The sequence below is a fragment of the Trachypithecus francoisi genome, unplaced genomic scaffold (assembly GCF_009764315.1).
Source record: "Trachypithecus francoisi isolate TF-2019V2 unplaced genomic scaffold, Tfra_2.0 Lachesis_group4, whole genome shotgun sequence".
NCBI classification, from domain to species: Eukaryota; Metazoa; Chordata; class Mammalia; order Primates; family Cercopithecidae; genus Trachypithecus; species Trachypithecus francoisi.
Window position 1 is genome coordinate 42,679,856 of NW_022681469.1, and position 26,247 is coordinate 42,706,102.

Sequence of the window (26,247 nt, forward strand, 5' to 3'; positions counted from 1 at the left end):
CATACAATCTTTTGAAGACTGAAGTTTCCTTTTACGTAAACAAAAAATATGCATTTCTATTTTAAGGCCAATAAAACTGAATGGGAGCTTTGACATAATCTAGATTGATTCTAATTTAGAACTTAAGAACAATATAGGATTTCTGTTGAGGTATAAGGAAAGCTTCATTCTTAATGAAAGATGTTGCAAATTATTGGATTTTCTTTTTTTTTAAGTGACAGGGTCTTGCTCTGTCATTCAGGCTGGAATGTAGTGATATGATCATAGCTTACTGTAATCTCGAATTCCTGGGCTCAGGCGATCCTCCTGCCTCAGCTTCTCAAAAAGCTAGGACTACAGGCATGCACCACTACACATGCCTAAGTTTTTTTATGTCTTGTAGAGATGGGGTCTCACTATGTTGCCCAGGCTGGTCTGGAACTCCTGGCCTCAAGCAATCCTCCAGCCCCTGCCTCCCGAAGTGTTGGGATTATAGGCATGAGCCACCATGACTGGCCAATTATTGGAAATCGAAACTCAACGAAAAAATGTGAGTGAAGATGACACTATTCATAAATGGATCAGATTATAAGCAGGATGTGACCTATGAATTCAGAGAGGACATCTGTTTACCCTGGAGTTCCCAATACAGAATACAGACTCTGGTCCTCAAGGTATATCTGTTGCCTTAATATACAAAAAGACTGAAATAAGAAGCTTATTTAAGCCTTAATGAAGGCATGAGGTTTTTAAATATTTCAGAATCTAGATTAACCTAAAAGAGTTTAATCTGCATTTTCTAGGTATTTCTGATGCCTCTTTCTGCTTTCCTGTTTCAGGTTTCCTATTTTCTTCAGTATGTGATAGAAAGTGGTGTTTATTTAAAAAGAAATCAGAATATGAAGAGTAGAGTTATCTGTTTCAATTATGGTAAATATCTAGTTTTCTGAAAAAGAAAAAAATAAAAAATAAGAAGTAGAAATTGCTGATTGGTACTGATAGCTCAGAAAGTGGTAAGACAAAGTGCCAGGTAGCAAACAGTGAAATAAATGAAGTTTACTCTGTTCTTCCCTTTGTTCTTTTTGGTAAATGGGTACAAGTCCTTCTATACCAACTTGACATTTTAAAGGCCAGATACATCCAAAAGGCAAAACAATTTTCCTCTCTGTTACAATACTGATGTGTGTGCTTCAACTTTCTGAGATAAGTCAAAATGAGTCAATACCAGATTGAGGCATTTGTAAAAAAATATTTTGAACATCTAAAAACCAAGTAAGTTAGGAAATTTGTTTAAATTTTAAAATAACCGATTCGTTCAAATCAGTATTTCAAATATGTTGATTGCAGAATTAGCTAATTTATACACAAGGTGTACCTCTTTCTGAAATTAAAAAGTAATAAAAGTTCAAGAAGCTACTGATACATCATATATATTTCATGTCTTAAAATGTCTCTCTGCTCTTTCCAAAAGCACCCATGCAAGAAATCTCAGTTACTCCTTGCTACCAAAAGCCAAAACAGAAGCTTAGCCTTGTCCTCTGATTTCAAATATTTACGATATTTTAAATTTCTATGCATGTAACAATGTACAAAGTATGTCTTTCAAGGCATGTGTCAATTTATTTTGGGAGACTAAAGATAAACTGGACTTGATTTTTAGTTATGGACACAACTGAAATTATTATTTCTAAAAAGTTCTTTCTTACACAAAGGAAATTTCAGAACTCTTGAGTGTATTTTCCTCTAAAGAAATATACCAAATCTTCTGGGCACAGTGACTCATAGCTGTAATCCCAGCACTTTGGGAGGCCAAGGTGGGCAGATCACTTGAGGCCAGAATTTCTAGACCACCCTGGCCAACATGGTGAAAAATCTGTCTCTACTGAAAGTACAAAAATTAGCTGGGCATGGTGGTGCACGCCTGTAATCCCAGCTACTCAGGAGGCCAAGGCACAAGAATTGCTTGAATCCTGGAGGTGGAGGTTGCAGTGAGCCAAGATTGCACCACTGTACTCCAGCCTGGGCAACAGAGCGAGACTCTGTGAAAAAAATAAAAAAAAAAAAAATAAAAAAGCCAAAGCTAACATTCTTTAGGGTTAAAACTAAGTTAATGATGTACACATAAAAAAAGGCAGAGGCAGATAATATTTTTATCTGATCATTTTATAAAAGAGATGGGTAAGTTAGAAATCCCTAAAGAGAATCATTGTTCAAGTTGAAGCTTCCTTCCGTTGTGTCTCTGCCAGATGTCCACAACATTGACGAATTGGGGATCTGCGTCTACATACTCTAAAATGGCAGTAATTCCAAACATGATGCATACTACAGGCTTCTCAAAGAAAGCACTGACATTCCATGATGGGGGCACGGGAACTGAAGGAATCTGAAGACAGGAGGTCAATAGATAAACGAATTCTTCTTATTGGAAGTGAGTAATTATTTTTAGGTTCACTGATTACTAACACAGTCCTTTAAACAGTGGTCATAAGTAATGATCTTGAACATGGGATATCTTTTTAGGTGATCTCTATCTCCTTGGATTTCTTACTTAAGATCCAACTGGTCCAGTTAAGAGGCAGAAGAGAACAGGAGTGATGAGTGGGCAGTAACAGCATTTAGAAACTGGGAGAGGGGAAAGGGGCATGCGGGAAGAGCTAGGATGGAACCACGGAGCTCAGAAGCAGTGGTGAGAGTGCCCAGGCAGTGGCCACTGGGAGCAGGCACAGTGTAGTGCACACAGTAGTTGCCCAGTGAATATTTGTGGAGCTGAACTTGAAACAAGTCTTGAAAGGGCCCCCCACCTCCCCCTTGCATCCCGGATCCACTCACTCTCCCTGGCCTGACAGTCATGCACAAATATTTTAATAGCAATGCTTTGCATTTAGAGATTAAAGGCCTTATACAAGTGCTGTTAAAAAAAAATCAAGGAAGCATTGTTTTGGATGTAGATTAGACGAGGCGCTCAGAAGGGAGACGTGGACAATCCCTGTGATTAGTCCTGTGATCTTCATGAGAATCCCTCTTCCCTCTCCCACATAGCTGCGTACACTGTGTTAATGTTCCCAAGTCTGGCTCTGTTCTACATCTCCTTCACCAGTTTGTAAGAAGGCACGTTCTCATTGTTCACTTACACTATCTCAAACATTGCTTACCCTACTATTTTACTTCAAAGCATCCCAAGAGAGTGATCATGCAAATAAAAATTGTTTTTAAATCTTCATCTACATTGACATGGCTCTACAGATATTGAGACTTAAATATATGGATGCATCAGTATTTTCAGATACAGCTGCACCTGTACAAGATAAGTTACGTATCATTAAACGTTAGGACATGTCAAACATGTCTTCTTTGCCATACACAAAATATTGTTAGCTAAACAATATAATTCTTTCTAATCAAATAACCACTGTGAAATACCTGATTCACTTTGCACCCAACAGCTGGGGCTGTAGCTTGTGTTCCCAGCCAGAGCTGAACATAAGCACAATAGGAAAGACAGAAACAGCTGCAAACCCTTGGGAGAAAAAAATTTGCAAAGCAACTTTGCCATTAGGCTTCAGGGTAGGAAGGAAGTAAAATCGTTTTTCTGTTCCTTTTTGTGCAGGGCAGCTGTCTTTGGGGAAAAAAATGTCCATTCTATTTTGTAACAGAAACTTCATCGTATTTACTAAAACACGAGCTGTGGAAACTTACACCTAGCCATAGATTTAGCACTGTGGCGCAGTCAAAACATTTACAGAACTTTGTAGGAAGTCACTGCTCTGACAGATTAAAGTGGGAGGTTGCCATATCTGTGCTCCACTCCTGACTCCTCCCCCACTATTATTTACTGTAAATATCTGGACTTCAGTGATGTTGACTGTTTGATCCTTCAAATGCTTTAGGTTTCTTTATAAAATATAATGGAATGAAATTCTGTTAGGCAAGCGTCAGAGAAATAGATCCTCTATGGTTTCGAATAGCCCTTTGTTCATATGTACTATTATTATCAGGTAAATATGTTTATCTTTCCTACTAAAATTTAATTTCTTTTTTTTTCTTTTTTTTTTTTTTTTTTTTTGAGGTGGAGTCTTGCTCTGTCGCCCAGGCTGGAGTGCAGTGGCTAGATCTCCGCTCACTGCAAGCTCCGCCTCCCGGGTTCACGCCATTCTCCTGCCTCAGCCTCCTGAGTAGCTGGGACTACAGGTGCCCGCCACCACACCCGGCTAAGTTTTTTTGTATTTTCAGTAGAGATGGCATTTCACCATGTTAGCTAGGATGGTGTCGATCTCCTGACCTCGTGATCTGCCCACCTCTGCCTCCCAAAGTGCTAAAATTTAATTTCTTAAAGGTAGGTTCTGTGTCACTGTTTCCTTTGCTTCATTCGTCTAGTAAAGCAAAGTTAGGTAGTTCTTGATACTTATTTGATAAATTAAAAGCCACTTTAAAAAAATCAGTGATATCAGTACTTTTCATAAAATAAGCATTTATTTTTACCTTTTGTTTTGGGTGCATAGTTAATGGGCAAAATATCGTTTATTTTATACAAAGGCTGGCAGATAAGAATAAAACATTTGCTACAGCGTTTCTATAATGAGACTGACGCGTGACATATCCTTCGGGTGATGGACTCTGTCACGCAGCAGAATTTACTCAGTTAATAAAGCAACACATTTAAATAAGGAATTTTATCACAACTTTAGAATGTGGAAATAGGCCAGGGAACTTTTGATGTTAAAAAAAGTCAGAGCTAAAGTAATCATAAAAAGCTTATTCATACAAAACCGGATTGGCAAGGTAATGGACGATTTTGGAAAAAAAAAAAGCAGGAATAAAGATAAAAGGGGGCAAATCAACATAACGAACACATTAAGAAATCAATAGATGCCAGCTTCTCTAGTCTGTCTTTGCATTTTTGCAATTTTATAGAATGCAATTTTATATAAATTAAAAACATGTATAAACACAGAACAATACTACATATTTTACACATAATAGATGTGACCATATTTCAAATACATGAGAGCGCATGTCTCTGTGGGAAGGGCGGGGCATCCCTCCTTCAGCTTTGAGAAGTTAAGGATAGAATTAAACGGTTAAGATGGATGAGTTGGGTAAATAAGCACAGTGGAATGGACAGAGGAAAGAGGGGGAGAGAAGGTGTAGTTCACTGTGAAGCAATAGAAGGGAGATTACTATGTGAATAATTAGATAACAGGACCTGTATGATTAGTTTTGGGCTAGGAAGGTTCTATTTATGTGGTTTTTGACCTTAAAAAAATTCCACCATGCCATTAGTACAAGAAAAACATAGCTTATAGGTTTTAAAATATGACAATGATCAATATCCAGGCTGCTATAAAGAGAGTGGTAATTAAAGAAATGTTTTGTAGAAGAATACACACATAGGATGTATAGATAGGCAAGTTATAGGAAAAGCTTATCATTCTCAGTTGATTTACTGGAGGTTATTGTCTGATGGGGGTATTAATTACATCCGACAATTATGAAATGAGCATCTCCCTTTAAAAGATATTTCTAGTATTCATAGAAGTCCAAGATTTCCAGAGATGCTATTGTCATTCTTCCCTCATCAAGAATCTACTAACAACTCATGTTGAAAGCACCAATAACTGCAAAACAGTAAAAGCTAATCCAACAAGAGAGTATTTTAGTTTTTGCAAAGTGCTATGGTTCTTGTATCTAGGAAACACAGTAAGTTGAAATGGAAACTTTTGTTGTATGGAAATACTGTTGCTATCCATTAAAACCATTTCTTAATAAAATCTGGATTTTTTTTTTGTAGTTGAACTTATTTGCGTCCAACCCTATCATTTTACAGAATCAGGAGATCTTGAGTTACAATGGAATTTTGATGATAATGTTGTCCCTTCCTAACTTCTGCCAATATTTCTCAATGATGTGAATGTTTCTTCTCATGGAGATGCGTGGTTCACACAATAGCTCTCCTTTGATTTGTAGCTTCCCTTGAAATAAAAAAAAAATTGCCCAGAAGTGCTTTAATTGTTTCATTTTATTTTCCAATCATGTGACAGAAATTATGAATGGGGAAAAAAAAAAAAAACTAAAAACACCCCACACCATTCCGGATGAGAAAATTAAAGCAACCAGATTCAAACTGAAAGCTTCAAGAACTTAACAAAAAGAGACAACACATTTAACAGAAAGTGGACCAGGCTTCACTGTTTGGCTTTCAGTCTGTGTTCCGGTTTCTACTATGATTTGGACTTTACAGTATTTGCAAATACCTTACTACAAAAACAAAAGCAAATTAATTGCATAATACCAGATAGAACAGGCACAGCTACTCTCAGAAAGCACTTACCTGCATGAAGCGACCCTCTGATGTCCCAAGATTAGCGATGGTGAGGTCTCCTTTCACAAAGGTGGATATAGATGTTAACAGGACTTCACTGAATTGACCCATGAATAAGTCAACGCGCTGCAAAGCTGTGGTAAACTCTGCTCGATATTCATCATGGCGCGCTTCACAGCCTGATGAATTTCTTAGGAGCGTCTGGAATAAAATATGGTCATACAGTTAATGTGAGTCCAGACGTGAACAAGCTGGAAAGAAACCTTTCAGTGTGTCTTTTCAGAGCTTGGAGGAGAATGGTAAGGATAATCATGCAAATAGACCAATAGCCACAGATAGGCATAAATATTTCCAGTGACCCAATGGCTCCAATTTCACAAGACATTATTTACAGACTCTAAAATCTTACTATCACAATTCACGCCATGGTTCAGTGCGTGCATGCCTAAAGATGGAACTTAGCTACTGCTATTATAAGAGAAACAAAACTTTTAAATGTCTGAGCCCTTGACGCAAAGGTAATGCTTCTAGCAGGCAAGTCTGATGAGATGAATTTCAACTGGAATATAAAATAGAGAGAACTAAAAAAATAGTACTTACCTTACAGAGCTTGTATAACTATTAAACAAGATAGTTTATATAAATCTCTCACAACAGTACCCAGCATGAGTGTTATATTTCTTTTAGAATTTGTCTAGCAGGTTTTCTGGAAGACCTCCCATGCAATAAAAACAAAACAAACAAAGAGCCCAGCACTTGTAGATAACATCACTTCAGTATCTCCATTCACATGTCTCGGAGACCTCAGATTCAACAACACGCCCATCGCCCATTATAGAAACCACAATCTTCCCCCTGCCTGATCTTAGGATACTACACACCTCAGTGAATGTCTCTACCATTCCTCCAGGTGCACGAGTCAGAACTCTAAGTGTCATCCCCAATTCCTCCCTCTCCCTCTGTCCCCATATATGCTCCATCACCAATTCCCAACAATTTCATTTCTAAATGCCTGCTAGATGTATCCAGTCACCTCCATTGTGCCCCTCCTCCCAATTTTCATCCTAGCCACTCCACTCCTTCCTGGACTACTACAGTGGCTTCCTAACTAGACAAACCACATCCACTGTTACCCTTGCCAGGATGATCTGTTCTTCACACTGCAGCAGGATTTTCTTTTTCAAACACAAATCTGACCATATCCCTCTCTATTTAAAACACTCATGCTTCCCCATTGCTCTTAGGATAAAGAACAACATTTTTAACATGGCCTGTATGGCTCCCTTCCCATCATCCAGCCCCTGCCCAACTTCTCCAGATCTGTGTTCTTAGTGCTCCAGTGAGCAGGCCTTCTTTCAGCTCTCCAAATATGTCACGTGTTCTTCCATTAAGGGCCTCTGCAGATGCTATTTCCCTGCTTGAAATGCTCCTTCCACTTCCATTCACCTTATTAACTCCTACATCTCCTTCAGATCTTAGCTTATCACCATTTCTTCAGGAGGCCTGCCCTGACCCCACTATCTAGGTCAAATACTTCTAGTATAGCTTCTCATAATACCGTCTACCTGTGCACCATAGCATAGCTGTAACATAGTTACAAGCTGCAACTTAACATTTGCTTGTGTGATTTATAAGATAATGTGAAACTTCTCCCAAGCAGCTCTCTGCGAGCAGGGACCCTACTCGTTCACCATGGTATTGCTAGTAGTTGATTAAATATCATGCAAAGTAGATGTTTAGTAAATATTAATTGAATGAATGAACATGTTAATCAATTATAAGTAGATAGGGGATGAGTATAGAGATATAAAACTATATTATTAAAGCTTTTTTTTTTTTTCCAGAAATTGAGGAAGTTAAAAGAGTTTGTAAGGGACAAATGGGAGTATTTGGCTCTTGTCTGTCCTGAGGAGATAGCTGGGAATTGGCAAATCTGGGGTAGATGATGGGAACAGGAGAAGGTATTAAGGAAAATGATGTATACCTTGGAAGAAAAGGAGAGCAAATTTCATTACATCTTTGTAGGTAACTATAAGTCCAGGAAAATCATTAGGAAGTAAGAAATTCTCTATTATTGTTCTATATGATAATAATCACAAAATGATCAAAGTATATTTCAAATCATTTTACTGTTTAAGAACAAACAAACAAAAGTTTCTGTGTAGCAACCTTATTCCTTAAGGTCACATGTCTGCCACATGCAATGCAGAGTTTTTACATCTACTGACTTTTTATGATTAAAAACCACCTAAAATGCTCTATTTTATATATCAACAACTGTTTCTTCACTTTCAGTGGCAATAAATTAGCAAACAGAATCTTAGAGATGCTAAACCCACTGACTCTTATAATTAATAAAAATGTTTTAGGTCTAGAAATTTGCTTTAATATATTAGTAAGTGCTATTTCCCTGTTTAATTGGAAGCATTTCTTCACTAAAGTACTATGGATTACTCTGAGGAGTAGCAGATAACTGAGATGTACCAGCAATTCGATAGCAACCAATTAATTGATAATTAAGTTTCTACTGGTGATCAATCATTCATTTTGCAGAGATAGCCAGAGCTCAGGGAATCTCCTTAAAGGAGCAAAGACCAATTTTAAATCTAAGGCCATTTGAACTATTCCATTATAGAAGTGGCAGCTCTTCAGGGTCAGGTTTTTGTGGTTGTCTTGTTTCTTCTTTTGTTAGTGTTTCTTCATTTCTAAGTCTAGGTGACATCCTGGGAACTTCAAAGCCTCAAACTTGACCTGGCGTGTGGCGCTGCCAGAGATATAATGGATCCACTGGGATATAAAAACAATTTGGTGGGTGTGAATGAGAGTCTTTGACCATAAACTAGCCACCTTCTATCAACAAGAGCACAGGAATTGTCTTATCATCTTTTAGTCCCAAGGCCCTGTATTATGCCTAGCACACAGTAGGCATTTAATGACAGCTGCTGAAAAATTAGTGCATCTGCAAAGTCACCAGAGATAAAGCCCATTTGCCTATTCAGTTTGCTTTGTGGTTGGTCTTGCTGAATGGGGCCAGCAGAAGAATGAAGAGGAGATGACCACTAAGTGTCTCCTCAGAGAATCTGCAAGCTTGCAGGAACTCACTGATCTTTTGCAAATGGAGGGAGATCAATACAACCAGAACTTTAGCCTCTGTGCACCTGTTTGCACACATGCAAGACACAAATGTAGAACTCTGTATTAGGGTTAATGCAATATTTATATTGCACACTTCAAGCCTTCTCCTTCACGACAGGAATTAGTGAGATCTCTAAATAGTATCTCCTCAACAACTAATGGGATTAAATTATGTCTCTATTGCCCCACCCACCAAATAAAATTTGTAAATATAGAGACATTGCACAATGTTGGAATAGGATCTGCAGAACTTCTTGATCTTGTCTTATTTAGAGCTAAAAAATAAACTTGATAGGTTCAAGAGGCATTCAAATTTCATAAGCCAGGGTACTCCAACATTTTTCTTTTTCATTTTCTCCATAGCTGAGATCTGCAGAAGAGGTGTTGAGGCACTAGCTTCTAGGAAAAAGTAACACTCCAGTATTCCCTGCAGGAGAGGTGCTCCTTGTCTCTTCCTATGGAGAATCCTGATAAACTCAATGATTGGGATCAAGGCATCAGGGACTGGCTTACAGAGCTGCACCCTGTCGTTGAGCTCTAACAGTAGGACTTCAACTAACAGGGAAGGCTTGGATTAAGCTTTCAGTATCTCAGATGTAAAGCCTTGTGTAAATATGAGTAAATCTCAGTCTGATTCACTATGTCCCTCAAAGATAATCAGCAAATATGTTTGCTGCTCATTTGTGTGGAAAAGATGGGGTTGCTTCATCTCAGCACCGTACACACAGTGCCTGGATGTGGCATTTAGGGTGGGACTGGGGCCTAGCTGGAAGAACAACTACACATTTGCTGTCAGGGGTCTCCTTGCTACCTGTGCTTCCCTCAAAGCCAGGCGTTCTCATGTCTTAGGGTAAAACTGAGCATTGCTGGCAGAAAGCAGTTCTTTGGGACAATAACTGCTTCGGGGAACTGCAGAAGAGTCTAAAAAGCAGGTTTCACACCAGCACCAGGAGGGAACCAGCCTGACTCTCTCCCATGGTAACAAAGGGAGGAAAAAGGAAGGAAGGAAGGGAGGGAGGAAATCAAACTTTTTCCTGCACCCAGAATGTGCCAGGCACTGAGGTGGGCATTTTCATGTACAATAAGACCCACAGCAGCAATGTGAGGCTTTATCACACTTAGTTTCAAGGAGGAGGAGACTCCGAGAGCCGAGGGCTCAGTCACAGTGCCTAGTTCCCATTGAAGCAGGCGTCAGAAAACAGCTCTCTCTGATGTTCAAACTCCTGAATTTCTTTTGCTTCTGCTTACTATTCTGGGGAATGTTCTGAGGATTGCACAATTACAAAAATGGAAAGGGCTTTCTAGATCATCTCATTTAAGTCCCTGATTTTAAGGCTGAAATTAATCTTTATTTTCTGGATAACAGCAGAGATAACCACTAGCATTCTGTACTAATCAGCTTGGCTCTCAAACCTAGCTCTCCTTGTTACCTATTTTGGTTATGAACATACCGTGCTTGCATTTAGGTAACTCTGAAATTTCAGTCATCACCACTTCCTCTTTCTCTGGCATTTTCTATATCTAACCAGTCACTAAGTCCTGCTCAGCTCCGTCCACAGTGCTGCTTCTGAGCAGCCCTTCCAGCCACACCTGCACTCCTGGCCCAGCCTAGGCGCTTCCTCACTGGCCTTCTGGTCTCCTATCTCTTCTGCCTTGAAGCAGTCTCAGGCTGTCGTTCCCTTCTTCAAAGCTTCAGTTGCTTCCCAAAAGCCTGCAGGAAAATTCCAAGCTCCCTAGTATAGCTTTCAAATCTGCCTTGATGTATCTTTTTAGCCTTTTCTCCATTAAGGTGTAAGGCAAGGCGACCATCTAGGACTTCCAGTGAATGTCAGAGTGGCTATCCCGAGTCAAGACCCTCCCATTGACTGGGTCTGGGTCCTTGCACTGCTTTGGCAGCGGTGCTCCACCTTCCACAGTCACCGACACCCATTCCTTGCTCAGGTGAACCTGAGGTGAACCAGCTCTTTTCTAAAATCTCTCTTTACGAGTTCATTTGAATGTGAGAGGTACATGTGCTTTATTGGCTGGGAAAGGGAAATAGTGACAAAGAATAAGGTGGACACTATAAAGCTGCAGGAAGATACTATAAAGCTTGAGATCTCTGAGACAAGAAGGAAACCCCATGCATCCAATAAAGAATATTCTCTGGGCACACACATGTGTAGCGCAACTACAGGCAAAGGAAAGACAAACACACAACTTACAATTGTTATTTACCCACTTTTCCAGGAGGGGGAGGAATATTGCTAGGATGGGATATTCAGGGGACTTCACAGGTAATATTCCCTTTTTGAGCCTGGTGGTAGAGATATGAGTATTTGTATTATATTATATTATACTCACACACAACACATATGTATATGCGTGTGTATGTATATATAGTGTATGTGTGCACATATATGCATATATATAGTTATGTGTTGCATAATGACATTTCAATCAATGATAGACTGAATATATTATGGTGGTCCCGTAAGACTCTATTTTTTTGTTTAAGTTGTTTTTGAGAGACAGGGTCTCCCTCTGTCACTCACGCTGGAGTGCAGTGATGTGATCATAGCTTACTGTGACCTCAGACTCCAGGGCTCAAGTAATTCTACCACCTTAGCCTCCCAAAGTGCTGGGATTACAGGCATGAGCTACCACACCCTGCTAATAATATCATATTTGTAATGTGCCTTTTCTAGTCTATAAATATGTATACTAGTACATCTATAGATATATTTACACATTTATATCTATAAATATATACTAGTATATTTAAAGGTATATTTGTGTATTTATAAAGACATATTTATATCTTTAGATATATTTAGATACACAAATACTTAGCATTGTGTTACAATTGCCTACAGTATTCAGCAGAGTAACATGCTGCACAGGTCTGTGACCTAGGAGCAAAAGGCCACACCATACAGTCTAGGTGTGTAGTAGGCTATATCACCTAGGGTTGTATAAGCACACTCCATGATGTTCGTTGTATAAGCACACTCTATGATGTTCGCACAATGACAAACTTGCCTATTCACACATTTCTCAAAATGTAAGCAATGCATGACTGTACATATATATAAAAATTATATCATAAGAAAAATAAATTTTAAAACAATGAATAAATGGAAAATGAGGATGTGGAGAGACCCTATTAAGAATTTTCCCCAACCCAACTTCTTGATGTCCTAAGCAGCTTTGAAACATTCTCATGGCTTTGCTGAGCTCACAATTATAATGTTACATAACATTTGCAGAGTAGATTATGGTTTTCAAAGTACATTATCTCATTTGCTCCTCTGAACAAGTCTGTGACTTGGGTTTGTTATGATCATCATAATTTTACAGATGAAGAAACTAAGATTCAGAGAGTTGAGTCAATAAATATCAGAGTTTGAATCCTAGTTGTTGATTTTGAATCCTATATTCCTTACACTACATCATACTTCCTATGTATAGGCTCCTATGGTATTTCTGAGTTGGGATGCCTAAGAGCCTGGTCTAAAAGAAGAATGAGCACCTCCATGGGCCAGGGCTGGTTCTAACCCACAGAGGCATTGATGAGTTGCATGACCTTAGCATTTGTTCCTAGTGTTTACAGTGTGTTAGACACAGTTCTAAGCATTTTACAAATATTAATTCATGGAATCTCAGAACAAGAAGCCTAGAAGGAAACGGAGGCACTGAGTGTTCACATTCCCTTCAATGCAGGGCTAGGATTAAGCCTAGGCTATCTGGCTCCAGGGTCTTCACCTCCAATCTAGCACATTTTCTGCTTGTAAAGAGAGGGGTTGAGTGAATTGATTTTGAAATTCTCTTCCAGCTTTATGGGGTGGCTTCCAAAAGCTTCGCTTGCTGTTTTTTTTTTTTTTTTCCGACTCCAAGGAGTGAAAAAAACCTGTATCAGTCTGCTGTCAGAACACATCATTGCTTGGGATGTTTAGGTGACCAAATGAGTAAACAATCACGGTCCTCCAATCACTACAGGTTGCCCAAAAATGTAGATACATTCTGGATTTTATAGGAAATTTTTTAAAAGCATTGAGCATTTTAAGGCTTATCCACTTCTAAAATAATTATACGTCTCTGAGAAACAATAGTAAACAACATATTTTATTTTTCATTTTTTAAATTTTTATTTATTTATTTATTTTGAGATGGAGTCTCGCTCTGTTGCCCAGGCTGGAGTGCAGTGGTGCGATCTCGGCTCACTGCAACCTCTGCCTACCGGGTTCAAGCAATTCTCTGCCTCAGCCTCCTGAGTAGCTGAGATTACAGGTGTCTACCACCACACCCGGCTAACTTTTTGTATTTTCAGTAGAGACAGGGTTTCACCATCTTGGCCAGGTTGGTCTTGAACTCCCGACCTCGTGATCCACCTGTCTCGGCCTCCTAAAGTGCTGGGATTACAGGCGTGAGCCACCACGCCTGGCCTCCTGTTTTATGTTTTTTTAAACTTGTTGCAAACTTACTTCCTTAACCCAAAGTCTTATATACTGTCATATAGTTAAAGAATAGGAATTCCTCTACAATTTGTAATCCTTGATGTGACATGTCAATTAATCTAGTCTTTCTTTACCTTTCTATGAGTATTTGCCAGATATTTTTTTTACTTGACTCAGTCATACAGCTTTTTTTATAAGAAGAAAATTGAAGTGCTATATATCTCAATATATTTGATTCAAAATGTTTCCCCTAATTAGCATTATGATGTATGCAGTGAATATGCAATTATATTTAATTCAGTGTAATTAAGAATGTGGTATATTTAAAATAGTGATTCATTTAATTGATCTATAGGACAGATTTAGCTCATCTATAGATAATTTAAATCAGTCTTGCAGACAAAATTTCAAAAAATATACTATCTTGTAAAATCTTTGCCAGTTCACTTATATCACCTTTCTCTCCTCTTTGACCATGACTAAATTAACAGAAGCATTTGAATATATACTTTATTCATAATCATTCTTTGTACAAATTCTAGCTAGATATAGTAATGGTTTTCTGGGAAATACACATTTCGAAATAGAAAGTCCCTCTTTGTCTAGAGCTTTTCATACGGTTGACTGAAAATTTAATTGCTTTAATTTCAGGAATTCTTATTTCCCTAAATTTCACTCATGTGTTTTTTTTATTAAGTAGAACTGGGAGAGAGGACAGCGTGGAACTGACTGCACGCAGGGAGGCACAGAGCTTTCAATTTCAGGGTCTGGCTCTGTTTCTTATAGACATACTTTAACTCTTTACAGTCTGTACTCAGATGTCTAAGATGTTGACACTGAATCCAGAATTCTCTGTAAAATATAGAACAGTCAGCTCTCTGGCAGAGCAAGTCCTTCTCTTTGGGGTCCTTAATGCATGGCCAGACTGTTAGGGTGCTGTGGTAAAACCCTAAGAATCTGAGCAAGTTGTTCTGTGCTATGAAGAGGACTCCGTCTGATGTGCTCAAGGCACAGTTGAAAAGAAAGAGGCTTCCGCAATACTTCTGTTTCCACTAACTCCCCTGGAGTAAGTAATCCTGCCTTATGGCTTCAATAGCCATGGCCTGGAAGTCCTAGCAAGGGAGCAAAGCTGGGGGGGCAGAGTTAAAGAGGCTTCAATTTCTTTCTGCCCCAGCCAGAGAGGGCATGCTCTGCGGCTGTGTGTGCAGCCAGACAGCCGTGAGCACAGCATAAGCAGGCATCTGTCCAGCCAGCCACAGGCTGAGCATTGGTGATTCACAAGGTGATGGAAGCTATTGTGGCTCTGCCCTCACAGCCTCGTGGTGATGACCTAACTCTACACACTCCATGGCCCTCTCTTCCGAAGACCAGCCCTGTCTCTGCAACTGCCTTCAAGCTATGTTTGAATATGCCATCGGTGATGTTCAAAGTCATCACTTTTCTCTCCAAACTGATTTCCTCTTCTAGCTTCCTATTTCTCAATGCATCAATAGCTACCCTCTCTATAAGTTTGAGATCTGAACCATCTTGGAGTCTTTCCTTTATTCTCTTTCTCTCTTTCTCTCTCTCTCTTTCTTTCTTTCTTTTCTTTCTTTCTTTCTTTCTTTCCTTCTTTCTTTCTCCCTTCCTTCCTTCCTTCCCTCCCTCCCTCCCTTCTTTCCTTTCTTTCTTTTTCTTTCCTTCTTTCTTTCTCTTTCTTTCTTTCTTTCTTTCTTCTCTTCTTTCTTTCTTTCTTCTCTTTCTTTTCTTTTCTTTCTCTTTCTTTTTTCTTTCTTTCTTTCCTTTCTCTTCTCCCCTTCCTTCCTTCTTGCCTTCCTTCCTTCCTTCCTTCTTTCCCTCCTTCCTTCCTTCCTTCTCTTTCTCTCTCTCTCCCTCTTTCTTTCTTTCTTGCTTGCTTGAAAGGCTGTGGCACTGGCACCCAGGCTGCTGTGCAGTGTCACAATCTTGGCTCGCTGCAACCCCTTCCCTCCTGGGCTCAAGAGATCCTCCCTCCTCAGCCTCCAGAGTAGCTGGGAATACAGGCATGTACCACCATACCTGGCTAATTTTTGTATTTCTTTGTAGAGATGGGATTTTGCCATGTTGCCCAGGCTGGTCTTGAACTCATGGGCTCTAGCAATCCTTCGACCTCAACCTCCCAAAGTGTTGGGATTACAGGCATGAGCCAACATGCCTGGCTGATTCTTAGACACTCTTCTAGTGAATTAAAGGAAATCGCCTACATGGCCTCCTACAGTCTGATTCCTTTGATTTCAGAATCTTCTTCCTTAAGCCCACTTCTACAACTTTTTGGCGTAATGCTCCCTAAATACCTTCTCAGCATGTCCTGTGACAACCATGCTAACCTAGCAGAGAACTTGGGTCAGGAGTGGCCCTGCCCTTCCTGGCTATGCAGCTTTAGGATTCCTAGATCTTTAAACCTCAGTTCTTCACTTGTAAAGTGGGAAAACACATATCTATATAACAGATTTGTTTTGAGGCTTAAATGAAATGAATCCAGTGCCAGAAACATATTAAATGGTCACTTCATTTAGAAGACCTACAGTAGACTGATTAATGTCTTCCCAAAATTCATGTCCACCTGGAAAGTCAGATTGTGACCTTATTTGGAAATAGGCTCTTTGATATGTAATTAGTTAAGGATCTTGAGATGAAATCATCCTGGATTTAGCGTGTGCCCTGAGTTCAATGACTGTTGTCCTTATAAGAAGAGAGGACACAGAGAGACATGGTGGACTGCCACGTAAAGACGGGGGCAGAGATTGGAGTAAAGCTGCCACAACCTAAGATGCCTGGGACACCAGAATTGCAAGAGGTAAGGAAGGAGTCCTCCCTAGAGCCTCCAGAGGGAGCATGGCCCTGGCTGATGCCTTGATTTCCAACATCTGGCCTCCAGAACCATGTGACGATAAATTTCTGTTGTTTTCAGCCACCCAGTTTGTGGTAATTTGTTATGGGAGCTCTGGAAAATGAATACAATAACATACCATGTGACAAGCTGTTCTAGGTGCTGAAGGATATGGTAGCAAATAAAAAAGACATAAATCCCTGCCTTGTGCAACTAAACAGTTATTATTATCACTATTGTTGGTCTAGTGAGTCCTCATAATGCCTATGAAGACAAAATCCAGTTGTTTAGATCAATGAGCCTCAATTTTGTCATCTGTAAAATGGAAACACTCATACCTACTGAAGAGAATTACTTAAGTTCATAAGTGAGGTCATCCATGACTCTCCAAAATTTGTGGACCTGTTATCTGCCCACTATTATTTTACATTATTCTCTAATGCAGGGGTTGGCACATGTTTTTTGAGAAAGGGCTAGATAGAAAATATGCTAGTCTTTGAGGGTCATAGGGTCTCCGTGGCCTATATGTGTGTGTGTGTGTGTGTGTGTGTGTGTGTGTGTGTGTGTATGTGAGTGTTTAACTGTATAAAAAGGGAAAAAATGTAAACAAAATAAGTTTTCACTTGTTGAGTATATAAAAACAGACTATTGTTTGTCATTCCTGTCAAATGCTTCTACCTTGGGTCCAACCTCTACATTGGGAGGCAAAAGATTGACACATACAATAGCTAACTGATGCAAAGTATAAGAACTCAGCTGATAGTTACATTCTGAAAACATGGTACTGGCAGTAAACCCTCTAAGACTAGGAAAATAATAAGATCCGTGTGGGCTTAAACAGCTGGAGAAGGCTCATGGCAGAGGTCGAAGTTGAGCCAGTTCTTAATGGAAGCTGGATTAGTAAAGAGAAAAGAGAGAGAAATACTTGAAGCAGAATATATTTTATGTATATATGTGTATGGGTTTATATACATATGTGTACAAATGCATTTAAATATAAATGAAATAAATCCTTTTTTCTTGAAGTACCACCACAATTCAAAAGAATCAATTCTACAATGATATGGACTTTGGAATTCTAAGTGTTAAAACTTTTGCTTCTTTATCATCATTTCCTAAGGTGAATCAGATCTGAAGCAGACTGTGTCCATGTGTTTTCGGTTAGCAGCCTTCATACTGCACTTCAATCATAGCCAGGAGTGACAGAGTGATTCATAAAGAAAATTGTTCCAAGCTAGGAAGGTTTTAATGCTTAGTGCAAAGAGGTTTTCTGCTTTCCTCTACTTAGTTGACAGAAACCAAATTTCAATGCACTTACTCATAGAAGTATAAGAGATTTTCAAAAGACACAACACCAATTACCCTGCGCTAACAAATAAAACAGAAGTAGTTCCTCTTGGAGGTGATAAGAGCCATGGTCCGTTTATGCGCCTAACAGTGTCACAGTCAATAGAAACAGGTTGGTAAATGTCTTCACGGAGGGCCAGGAGAGATGAATGATGGATGTAACAAGAATCCTTCGATTGTGCCGCAATATATCGTTCAAGCCCACGACTATATTCTAGCCTGCCATTAATCCAACTGTCATGACCTCTTATCCCTCCTTTCCCTCTTGCCACCATGGAGTGAGACTCTTTACTTATCTGCTCCCCTTGTTTCTGATAGGACCTGTTGATCAGAAACATCCATCTGTGGGCTTCCCTTCTCAGCGGACAAGGTCCCTGCCAGAGGCCCTTACTCAGTTCTCACTGCATCCACACCAAGGCCAAGCTCAGGAAAGCTTCTGTCCGTACCAAGCACATACTTGGTGCCTTTGAAGGTTGCCACTGGGATTACGATACTGTGGCCACAGGAAGGATGGTGTTGATAAAGACCTTTATACCCTTAACTTCTTTTCCTTAACCCATATATCATTTTCAACTTGAAATCATAGATTGGTGGCCAATAGTGAAAATCTGTGGATTTCAAATGAAAGCTTCAAGGGTTATCTCCACTGGTGTCACTGCTCAAGCCACTCCCACTAAAGCATTGCGTAAAGTCCCTCTTACAGATAGTATCACCCGCTCAAAGGGTGACTGCTATTGAAAGGCTTGAGAAAACCTTATGGGAGCAGAGAAAGTATTCTCTCTTTCTCCTTTTAATGACTTTAATTCTGAGTTCCAAATTTCGATTACAAAGCTCTGGAATTCCTATCTATTCACCCTCCCTATCTTGATCTTTCCTTTTCCTTTCATTTTTCTCCTTCTTTGTTCTTTGATCAATCTTCATTGCAGATTGGTGAATGGAGCAGGGTATGTGTTGGGGGGAGGGCAGGCGCATAGGTAACAGTGAAACTCCCCAGTTTTTCTTCAGTGCTAATTTAACTCTTGAAAACTCCTCAATTCTATAAATTAGTTTTTAGGGATTTAGGGGAGAGACCGAAAAACTGTTTTATCTAAATAATTATTTTTACGAATCAGCATTCTATTTATAGTAATATATTTTACATACAGGACTCTGTCATACTTCTGTGCTCATCTGATAAATGTATATATTTTTCAAGTTATTGTTTTAGGTGCTAGGACTGTGGAGATAAATGCCATAGTTCATCCCCTCAGGGGGCTAATGATGGAACTGTTGGACACATTACCACGGAGTGTGGTAAGAGACATGGTAGAAATAAGCAGAGTGCTACTGGTGTGCTCAGGAAAGGCAACAAATCCTGAATATTGCGGGGCAGGGGATGACGTGAAGGCTAGGGAAAATGTCCTGGGGAAGGAAATGCTGGCGTGGAAGTTTTAAAGAATAGGGAAAAAGTGTTAACCTGACAAAATGAGTGTTAAAAGGAATCTGAAGCAGACCAAGCTACACGTGTTAAGGCAGGGTTGTGAGGGAGGCTGATGGATTCTGGGAACTATAAGAATGACAGGTTGCGGGTAGGACAGGGTGGCAGTGCTGTGCTTGAACCATCTCATAACAGTTCACAGAGCCAAGTGTGCACATCTCTTCCTCATTGTTGTTCTGTGACTAATGCTGTTTCGGTGGTACATTGAAACTGGCTCAGTGGGATATTTACACCATAGAAATTGGCAAATGCTACAAATTAGGGGCTTCTGCTGCCCCTCCTCCCAGAGTTTAACATTTACCAGCACATCACTGGGCCTGAAGGAGGACCAGGAAATAGTCAGGGCCAAGGACAGAAACTCCTTAAATATCATATTATTATCCCTCAGATTATCATCAGATATACAAATAGGTTTGCTCTTAACAAAGATTACTTACTCCAACAGCGCTTTAGATACAAATAGATTGGGTGGATATGAGGAGGAGCCACCAAGGTCTAGTTTTATCTTACTGGCATCATTTTCAATACACTAAACAACAAAAGAAACCTGTCTGGAAAGATAATATACAATTTTCTTTTTCTGCTTTGTAGAGAGAAGAAAAGAAGTAAAGATTTTTAAACTTCGTATTTACTATGAATGAAAACAGGCTTTATTTTGAAGAAGGAATACAAGACTGAATTAGAGTACGCTAATGAAGAAGTCTGAGATAGGGTAAATGATTCCTTGGAAATATTAAATTTCTTGATTAAATAGGTGTTGCTAGTTGTCCCCAAAACAGCAGCTGGATAGAGTGCTTAAGAAACTCTTAAATGAAGCTGGAACACAAGAATGAGAAAGTCAACATGGGTTAATGACTGAGTAAGGTTGTGTAAACTATTACTTAATCCCAATTGAGGGTTTTTGAGCCACTGGGGAACTGGGTTCAGATTGATAGACAAGAATAAGGTTAGCAGGAAACACAGCATTAAACAAACAACAGTTCAGTTTAATTTGTGATTTACCCATACTTCAGAGTACAAAAGGAAAGCTTTGCTAATAGCAAGAAAGGTAAAATGAAGCCATGCCAACGTCGTTATTAAAATAATTGGCCAGCCATCCACTGGAACCGAGATTTTATTTATACATTGCCAGTTAAAATAGAAAAAGTGACTATTTCTTAACTAGTTCTTGAACTACCAGCATACAGGGTATTAACTAAGGTGCTGGGAGTTTTAACAGCTGGTTCCAAGAGCCAAGTGCATACAGGGGAAGCTTTCATATCTAAAGATCACACAAATACTTAATTAATATTTACTTATGAAAATTTAGGTGTTTACTTTCCAAATATTTCATAATCCTTCTTTTTTCATGAGTTCATCTGCATTCAATTGGATTGTTATCTCATCACCAGGGTTATAAGACATCAAATAGTATATAGTTAACACCATGGTTACCCTAGATCTCACAATAATTTGGAGTGTTTTTTTTAATAAGAAAACTTCCTTTTGTTAGGTGTGGTGAAGTCCTAACAAAGTGTACATTTTTTTCTGTGATTTGTAACTGTGCCACAAATAGTGAACTCTCAAATTTCAATACCGAGGTCAACTTGTTTTTCTGTGCAGAATTTACTAAAAACAAGTGGAGTAGGAGCAATTATGCTACCTACTCAGCCTAAAAAATGTAATTGCTACTCATGTCTCATGATTTTTCTTAAGCATTTGGTTTTAAAAAGAATCTAGACAGAAAATCTCAGAATTAGTCACAATTTACCATACTACGGTATTACTTCTCAAAGCAGGCCTCTTTGTATATAAAGCGGGTCCTCTTTGTACAAATCTCTTGCTTTGACCTTTTGAAATTAATTACAAGTTTTACCTACTTTGTTAAACTGCTACTTATATATTACAAATCATTTTTCAAACACAGACTAATATCCTTAATATCGGGCCAGTAACAGAATTGATCTTGTGTTTTGCATGCCCAACTCTACTTGAATCAGTACCTTTCCTATAACAGTTCTGAAAGTGAGGGTGAGTTTAGTTGAGAGTAAGAAACATTGCTCATTTTTTTCCACACTGGCTCCAGATAAACCCAATGTAATTGGTGTTTTTCACATTAGAAATACTTCTCAATTACTCTTACTAATACATTTATTCATTCCTGTGTACCATGATGTTGGAGCCACAAATAAGTTTACATTTAACAAATCATCAGTTAGATTATGCCCTATTAGAAATTCCTCCTCTTTATTCATTTAATTCAGTTCCTTAAGCCCCAGGATCACCTAATTTGACCTCATATTCATCTCTATTATTGTACTTTAGAACATTTCCAGAGTCTTGGACCTTCTCATGTTATTGAATACATGAAGAAAAATAGTCTCACTTTCCTATTATTTTTCCTGAGGTTGTGTGTAACCCCTATACACAGTGTACTCTTGTAAACAGTTTTTTACACTCAAGATTCTGGTCGCCTTACGGGAAAATAAATAGTCCTCTGCCTGTAATTACAGCCTTCAGGAAGGGGCAAGCCGGTGACCTCTCTGACTTGTAGGCACAGGAATAAGCCCTGAAGACTCCTATTCCCTTGGAAAAAACCCCTTCTTTCTTGGCCAAGCAAAAATAAAAAAAATGAACACAAAGAAAGGTGAATATTTCTTTTGATGCCTCATACATCTTTTTACACCTGCATTTCAAATCTTCCTGGTCTGTAGAGATGACTAAAACGATACTGCATATGATTCAGTCACACTTCAGCAATTCAGATAGTCTCTGTTCGTTGTGTGAACACATAGATTTCTTTTGAGAATCCAAGTTTTTATATCAAGTAAAATCAACACTATTGTTTATGATTTGCAAAGTATGTGCTTAGGTACAAAGAAGCATGACAAAGTGCCTGCCGTACAAGACACAAACTTATTTAGCTATTTGCATGATTAAATATATATAGATGAACAGGATTAAAATGAAAGAGAAAAGCAAAATGTGTCTGTAGGTAAAGATGAAGGCATTGCCTGTAAACCAGAACAATATAAAGATGGCACTGACTGGAGAGCACTCATTTGTACTTTCATAGGTGCTCATGATATCCTTGTGAGCACTTGTCTCTCCTTTGGCCCTCCATTCACATGATTCTCATGAGAAGGAAATGGTCTAAAAATGGATGCAATTGTGCAGAGAACAGTGCACAGAGGCAGAAAGACAATGTGACTTGGGATCACTTCAGCATCACATTCCCTTGAGTTCTATTAACGTTTGTAATTTTGATAGTTTCAAAAGTGTTTATTTCATATGTTCTCAGATTCTTATGTTTCTCTTGGTCATAAAACTTATTGGTAATAGGGCAATCCCTTCCTCCCCCAAGAAGAACATGTTCTTCTGACAAATAGGCTACCAAGTGTTGGCCATAGAAGGGAGAAGAGGGAAATAAGGAAGAAACAACTTGGCTTATGTAAGAAATAGTGATTTCCAAAGAAGCTGATTAAGGTGACAGGCCAGGAAAGGCAGTGACTGTGAGCACGATTTAAAGTATATTCTTAGCTTCTAGTAATCTACATATTATTTTCTTCATATGAAGAAGAACCACATAATAAAAAGTAACTTAATTCATTTAGAAATCAAAAGAATGTTTAAACACATTTACAGCTGTTTATTTTAAGGCAGGAAATGTTATAAGAAGTTAAATTCTCCAGCATCATACTACTTCTTGCAATGTTTTTCTAAGTGTAAGATAGTATGCACTAATGACCGCAAACCACTTAAGAAAGCTGATTGAAGGTAGCAGCTTGTAGTTAAGATGTAAAGCTTGCAAAACAAGTAATGACCATTAGTTTATATATTTGCACATGTACTAAAGACATGTTGCTTTCTTTTCTAAAGTTTTTTTTTTTTTTTTTTTTTTTTTGAGACGGAGTCTTGCTCTGTCGCCCAAGCTGGAGTGCAGTGGCCGGATCTCAGCTCACGGCAAGCTCCGCCTCCCGGGTTCACGCCATTCTCCTGCCTCAGCCTCCCGAGTAGCTGGGACTACAGGCGCCCGCCACCTCGCCCGGCTAGTTTTTTGTACTTTTTAGTAGAGACGGGGTTTCACCGTGTTAGTCAGGATGGTCTCGATCTCCTGACCTTGTGATCCGCCCACCTCGGCCTCCCAAAGTGCTGGGATTACAGGCTTGAGCCACTAAAGTTTTAATCTTTATGTAAAAGTTAACTTTCACCTCCTCAGGACAGCCTTTTGTGACTCAACTACCAAATTTAGATATTCCCTTTCATTTGCATTCACAGATGTTTATTTCCCTCACAGCATATTTCATAAATTATCAAGATGTATTTGTTCATTGGTGTGACTGAATGTTTACTGTCATCTTCACTAGTCTATCTGCTTGTTGAAGACAGGTACAGTCTAGCTCATTCTCCACTGTAATACTATCGGTTTAGAGACTAAATAAATATCTGTTGAATTTCTGGTTGAATCTTGGTTACATGAATTAATCCTTTCCTCTGTCTCCTGCTGAAAACAATGATTACAAGGTTTTGGCCCTTTTATGCACTAAATAAAATGGTTAGGCTTCTAGCACTTGTCTTAAACTAATAAGATGAAAGAACAAGCAGGTAATGTAATTAGCTTAAGATAAATGGAAAATATTGCACAGTTTATTGTCAAGATATTTTTTAGAGATATTCGTTTTCGCTATTGACTGCTACTGCATTAGTGCTTGTAATCTTCTTAGTGCATTAGCACTAAACACTATTGATTCACTCAGAGCTAACAGACCAATTTAATCTGTGCATTTTCCCCATTTCCTGAGCATGACTTCACCTATAGTTTAGTTAGTAGACTGGTTGCTAGATGCAAGTGTTAATCGGACATTTTAAATTCAAAGCATTGTTAGAAAATTTAATATCATACAAATTTACTTTTTTGATACACAGACACAAATTCTAGCTAATCATGAATAACTATATGTTTTGAGATGATGATTCAGCAAACTTAATTTTTATAAAATCAGCCCTAGAACAGAATGGTTTGCAAATCAAAACTAACCTTTTTTTTTTTTTTTTTTTTGAGACGGAGTCTCGCTCTGTCGCCCAGGCTAGAGTGCTGTGGCCGGATCTCAGCTCACTGCAAGCTCCGCCTCCCGGGTTCACGCCATTCTCCTGCCTCAGCCTCCGAGTAGCTGGGACTACAGGCGCCCGCCACCTCGCCCGGCTAATTTTTTGTATTTTTTAGTAGAGACGGGGTTTCACCGTGTTAGCCAGGATGGTCTCGATCTCCTGACCTCGTGATCCGCCCGTCTCGGCCTCCCAAAGTGCTGGGATTACAGGCTTGAGCCACCGCGCCCGGCCAAAACTAACCTTAATTCACTCCTTTTGCCTGGGGCACGATTTGAAGTATCATCTACCATTTTAATGTCCTCTGACTGATGAACATTTTGGTGATTTACCCAAATAAGACAAATGAAGTCCCACTTTCCTCTGAATTCACAATGTTTTTTTTGCTTGTGTTATAGTTATACTGTTCACAAATCATTTTTCCCCATTTGTGATCACCAAGAATGGTTAAAACAAAGCTTTAGTCTAAATTAGCATACAACTGCTAGACATTTTTCTTTCCTCTTGTGGGGAGACTGGAAAATATTTCTGAAGTATATATGGGTACCTAGTATATATGGGTAGCTACACTTTGCTCCAACATTAGCCTAGGTCTAGGGTGAGGTGCAGTAAGCTGCTTCCCAAGGCAGAGTGAGGTTTTCAGAACAGGAAGTCAACATGGCTCAGCAAGTAATCCACATGCAAATGAACCTGTCTGGAACATTTTAGTTGGAAAAAAATATGTAATTAGCAGACTGGAATGTATCCAGGATCCTAGATTCGGTTACCACATACACTATTTAAAAAAAAAAAAAATTAAGGGAAGGAGTTTTAATGACTTCAGGAGTAGCTGAGCCCTTGGTTTCATTTTCCTGACAACGAGCACTTTACAGTCCTCCCTGGATGCTGGAGATGTGACTTCGGGCACATATCTGGGCTCTGAATCATTGTGAACTCTGTGTGCCCACTGAACCAGTATCTGTGCCAACCCATGAATAAGCAGTGGCAGAAATTCCCGGAGGGTCTTCTATCTACATTCTGACAGGTCCTCATTTTTCTTATTAGACCGAGGAGATAAGAACATAGGGTGGGATGGCCACTGATAAGGCAGAAGTCTGAAGTAAGGATGTTAACACCCAAAATGTGAAACAGTATTCGGAGTAAAAAATCCATTATTACTCAAGGAGGTTCATATCCTTATCAATGCAGCATCCCACATGCTTCCAGAAATCTCTAATCATGTTTATGTCAATGAAAATATCATGTATCAGAGTTGTGAATTCAAAGTTTTTAATTAACATATGGACTTTACAAAAATCGACTTGAAGATTTATTTCATTTTGTACAAACCCCTTCCTGTTTGCGATACCAGTTTTATCAGGTGAATCTCTGTGTAGAAATCAACTACCTAAATAAGACACAGGTTATAATGCCACCTGTTTGAAAGGACATTAAGAAGAATGGAATGTCAAATTAATTTAAAATGCATGCGGCATAGTTAACGCTTCATTCCCCACACAAGTGAGAGATATTATCAATCATATCATGAATTAATATAACCCATGGTAAAACCTACCCACAGTTTTGGTGACGGTTTCAGCATTGTGTTCTCTTGCTATTAGGTTATAAAAACATCACGGCT

General features: G+C 39.0%; 1 protein-coding gene and 1 pseudogene across 1 annotated transcript in view; one reads left to right on the forward strand and one right to left on the reverse strand.

Moving 5' to 3' along the window:
* MET (MET proto-oncogene, receptor tyrosine kinase) overlaps window positions 1-26,247 on the reverse strand; it is a 118,721-nt gene that overhangs the window by 58,063 nt on the left and 34,411 nt on the right. The window contains exon 4 of the mRNA XM_033194292.1: window positions 6,308-6,499. Coding sequence (XP_033050183.1) covers window positions 6,308-6,499 — 192 coding nt within the window. The remainder of the gene's footprint in view (window positions 1-6,307; window positions 6,500-26,247) is intronic.
* On the forward strand, window positions 6,966-7,017 carry LOC117073845 (annotated as a pseudogene).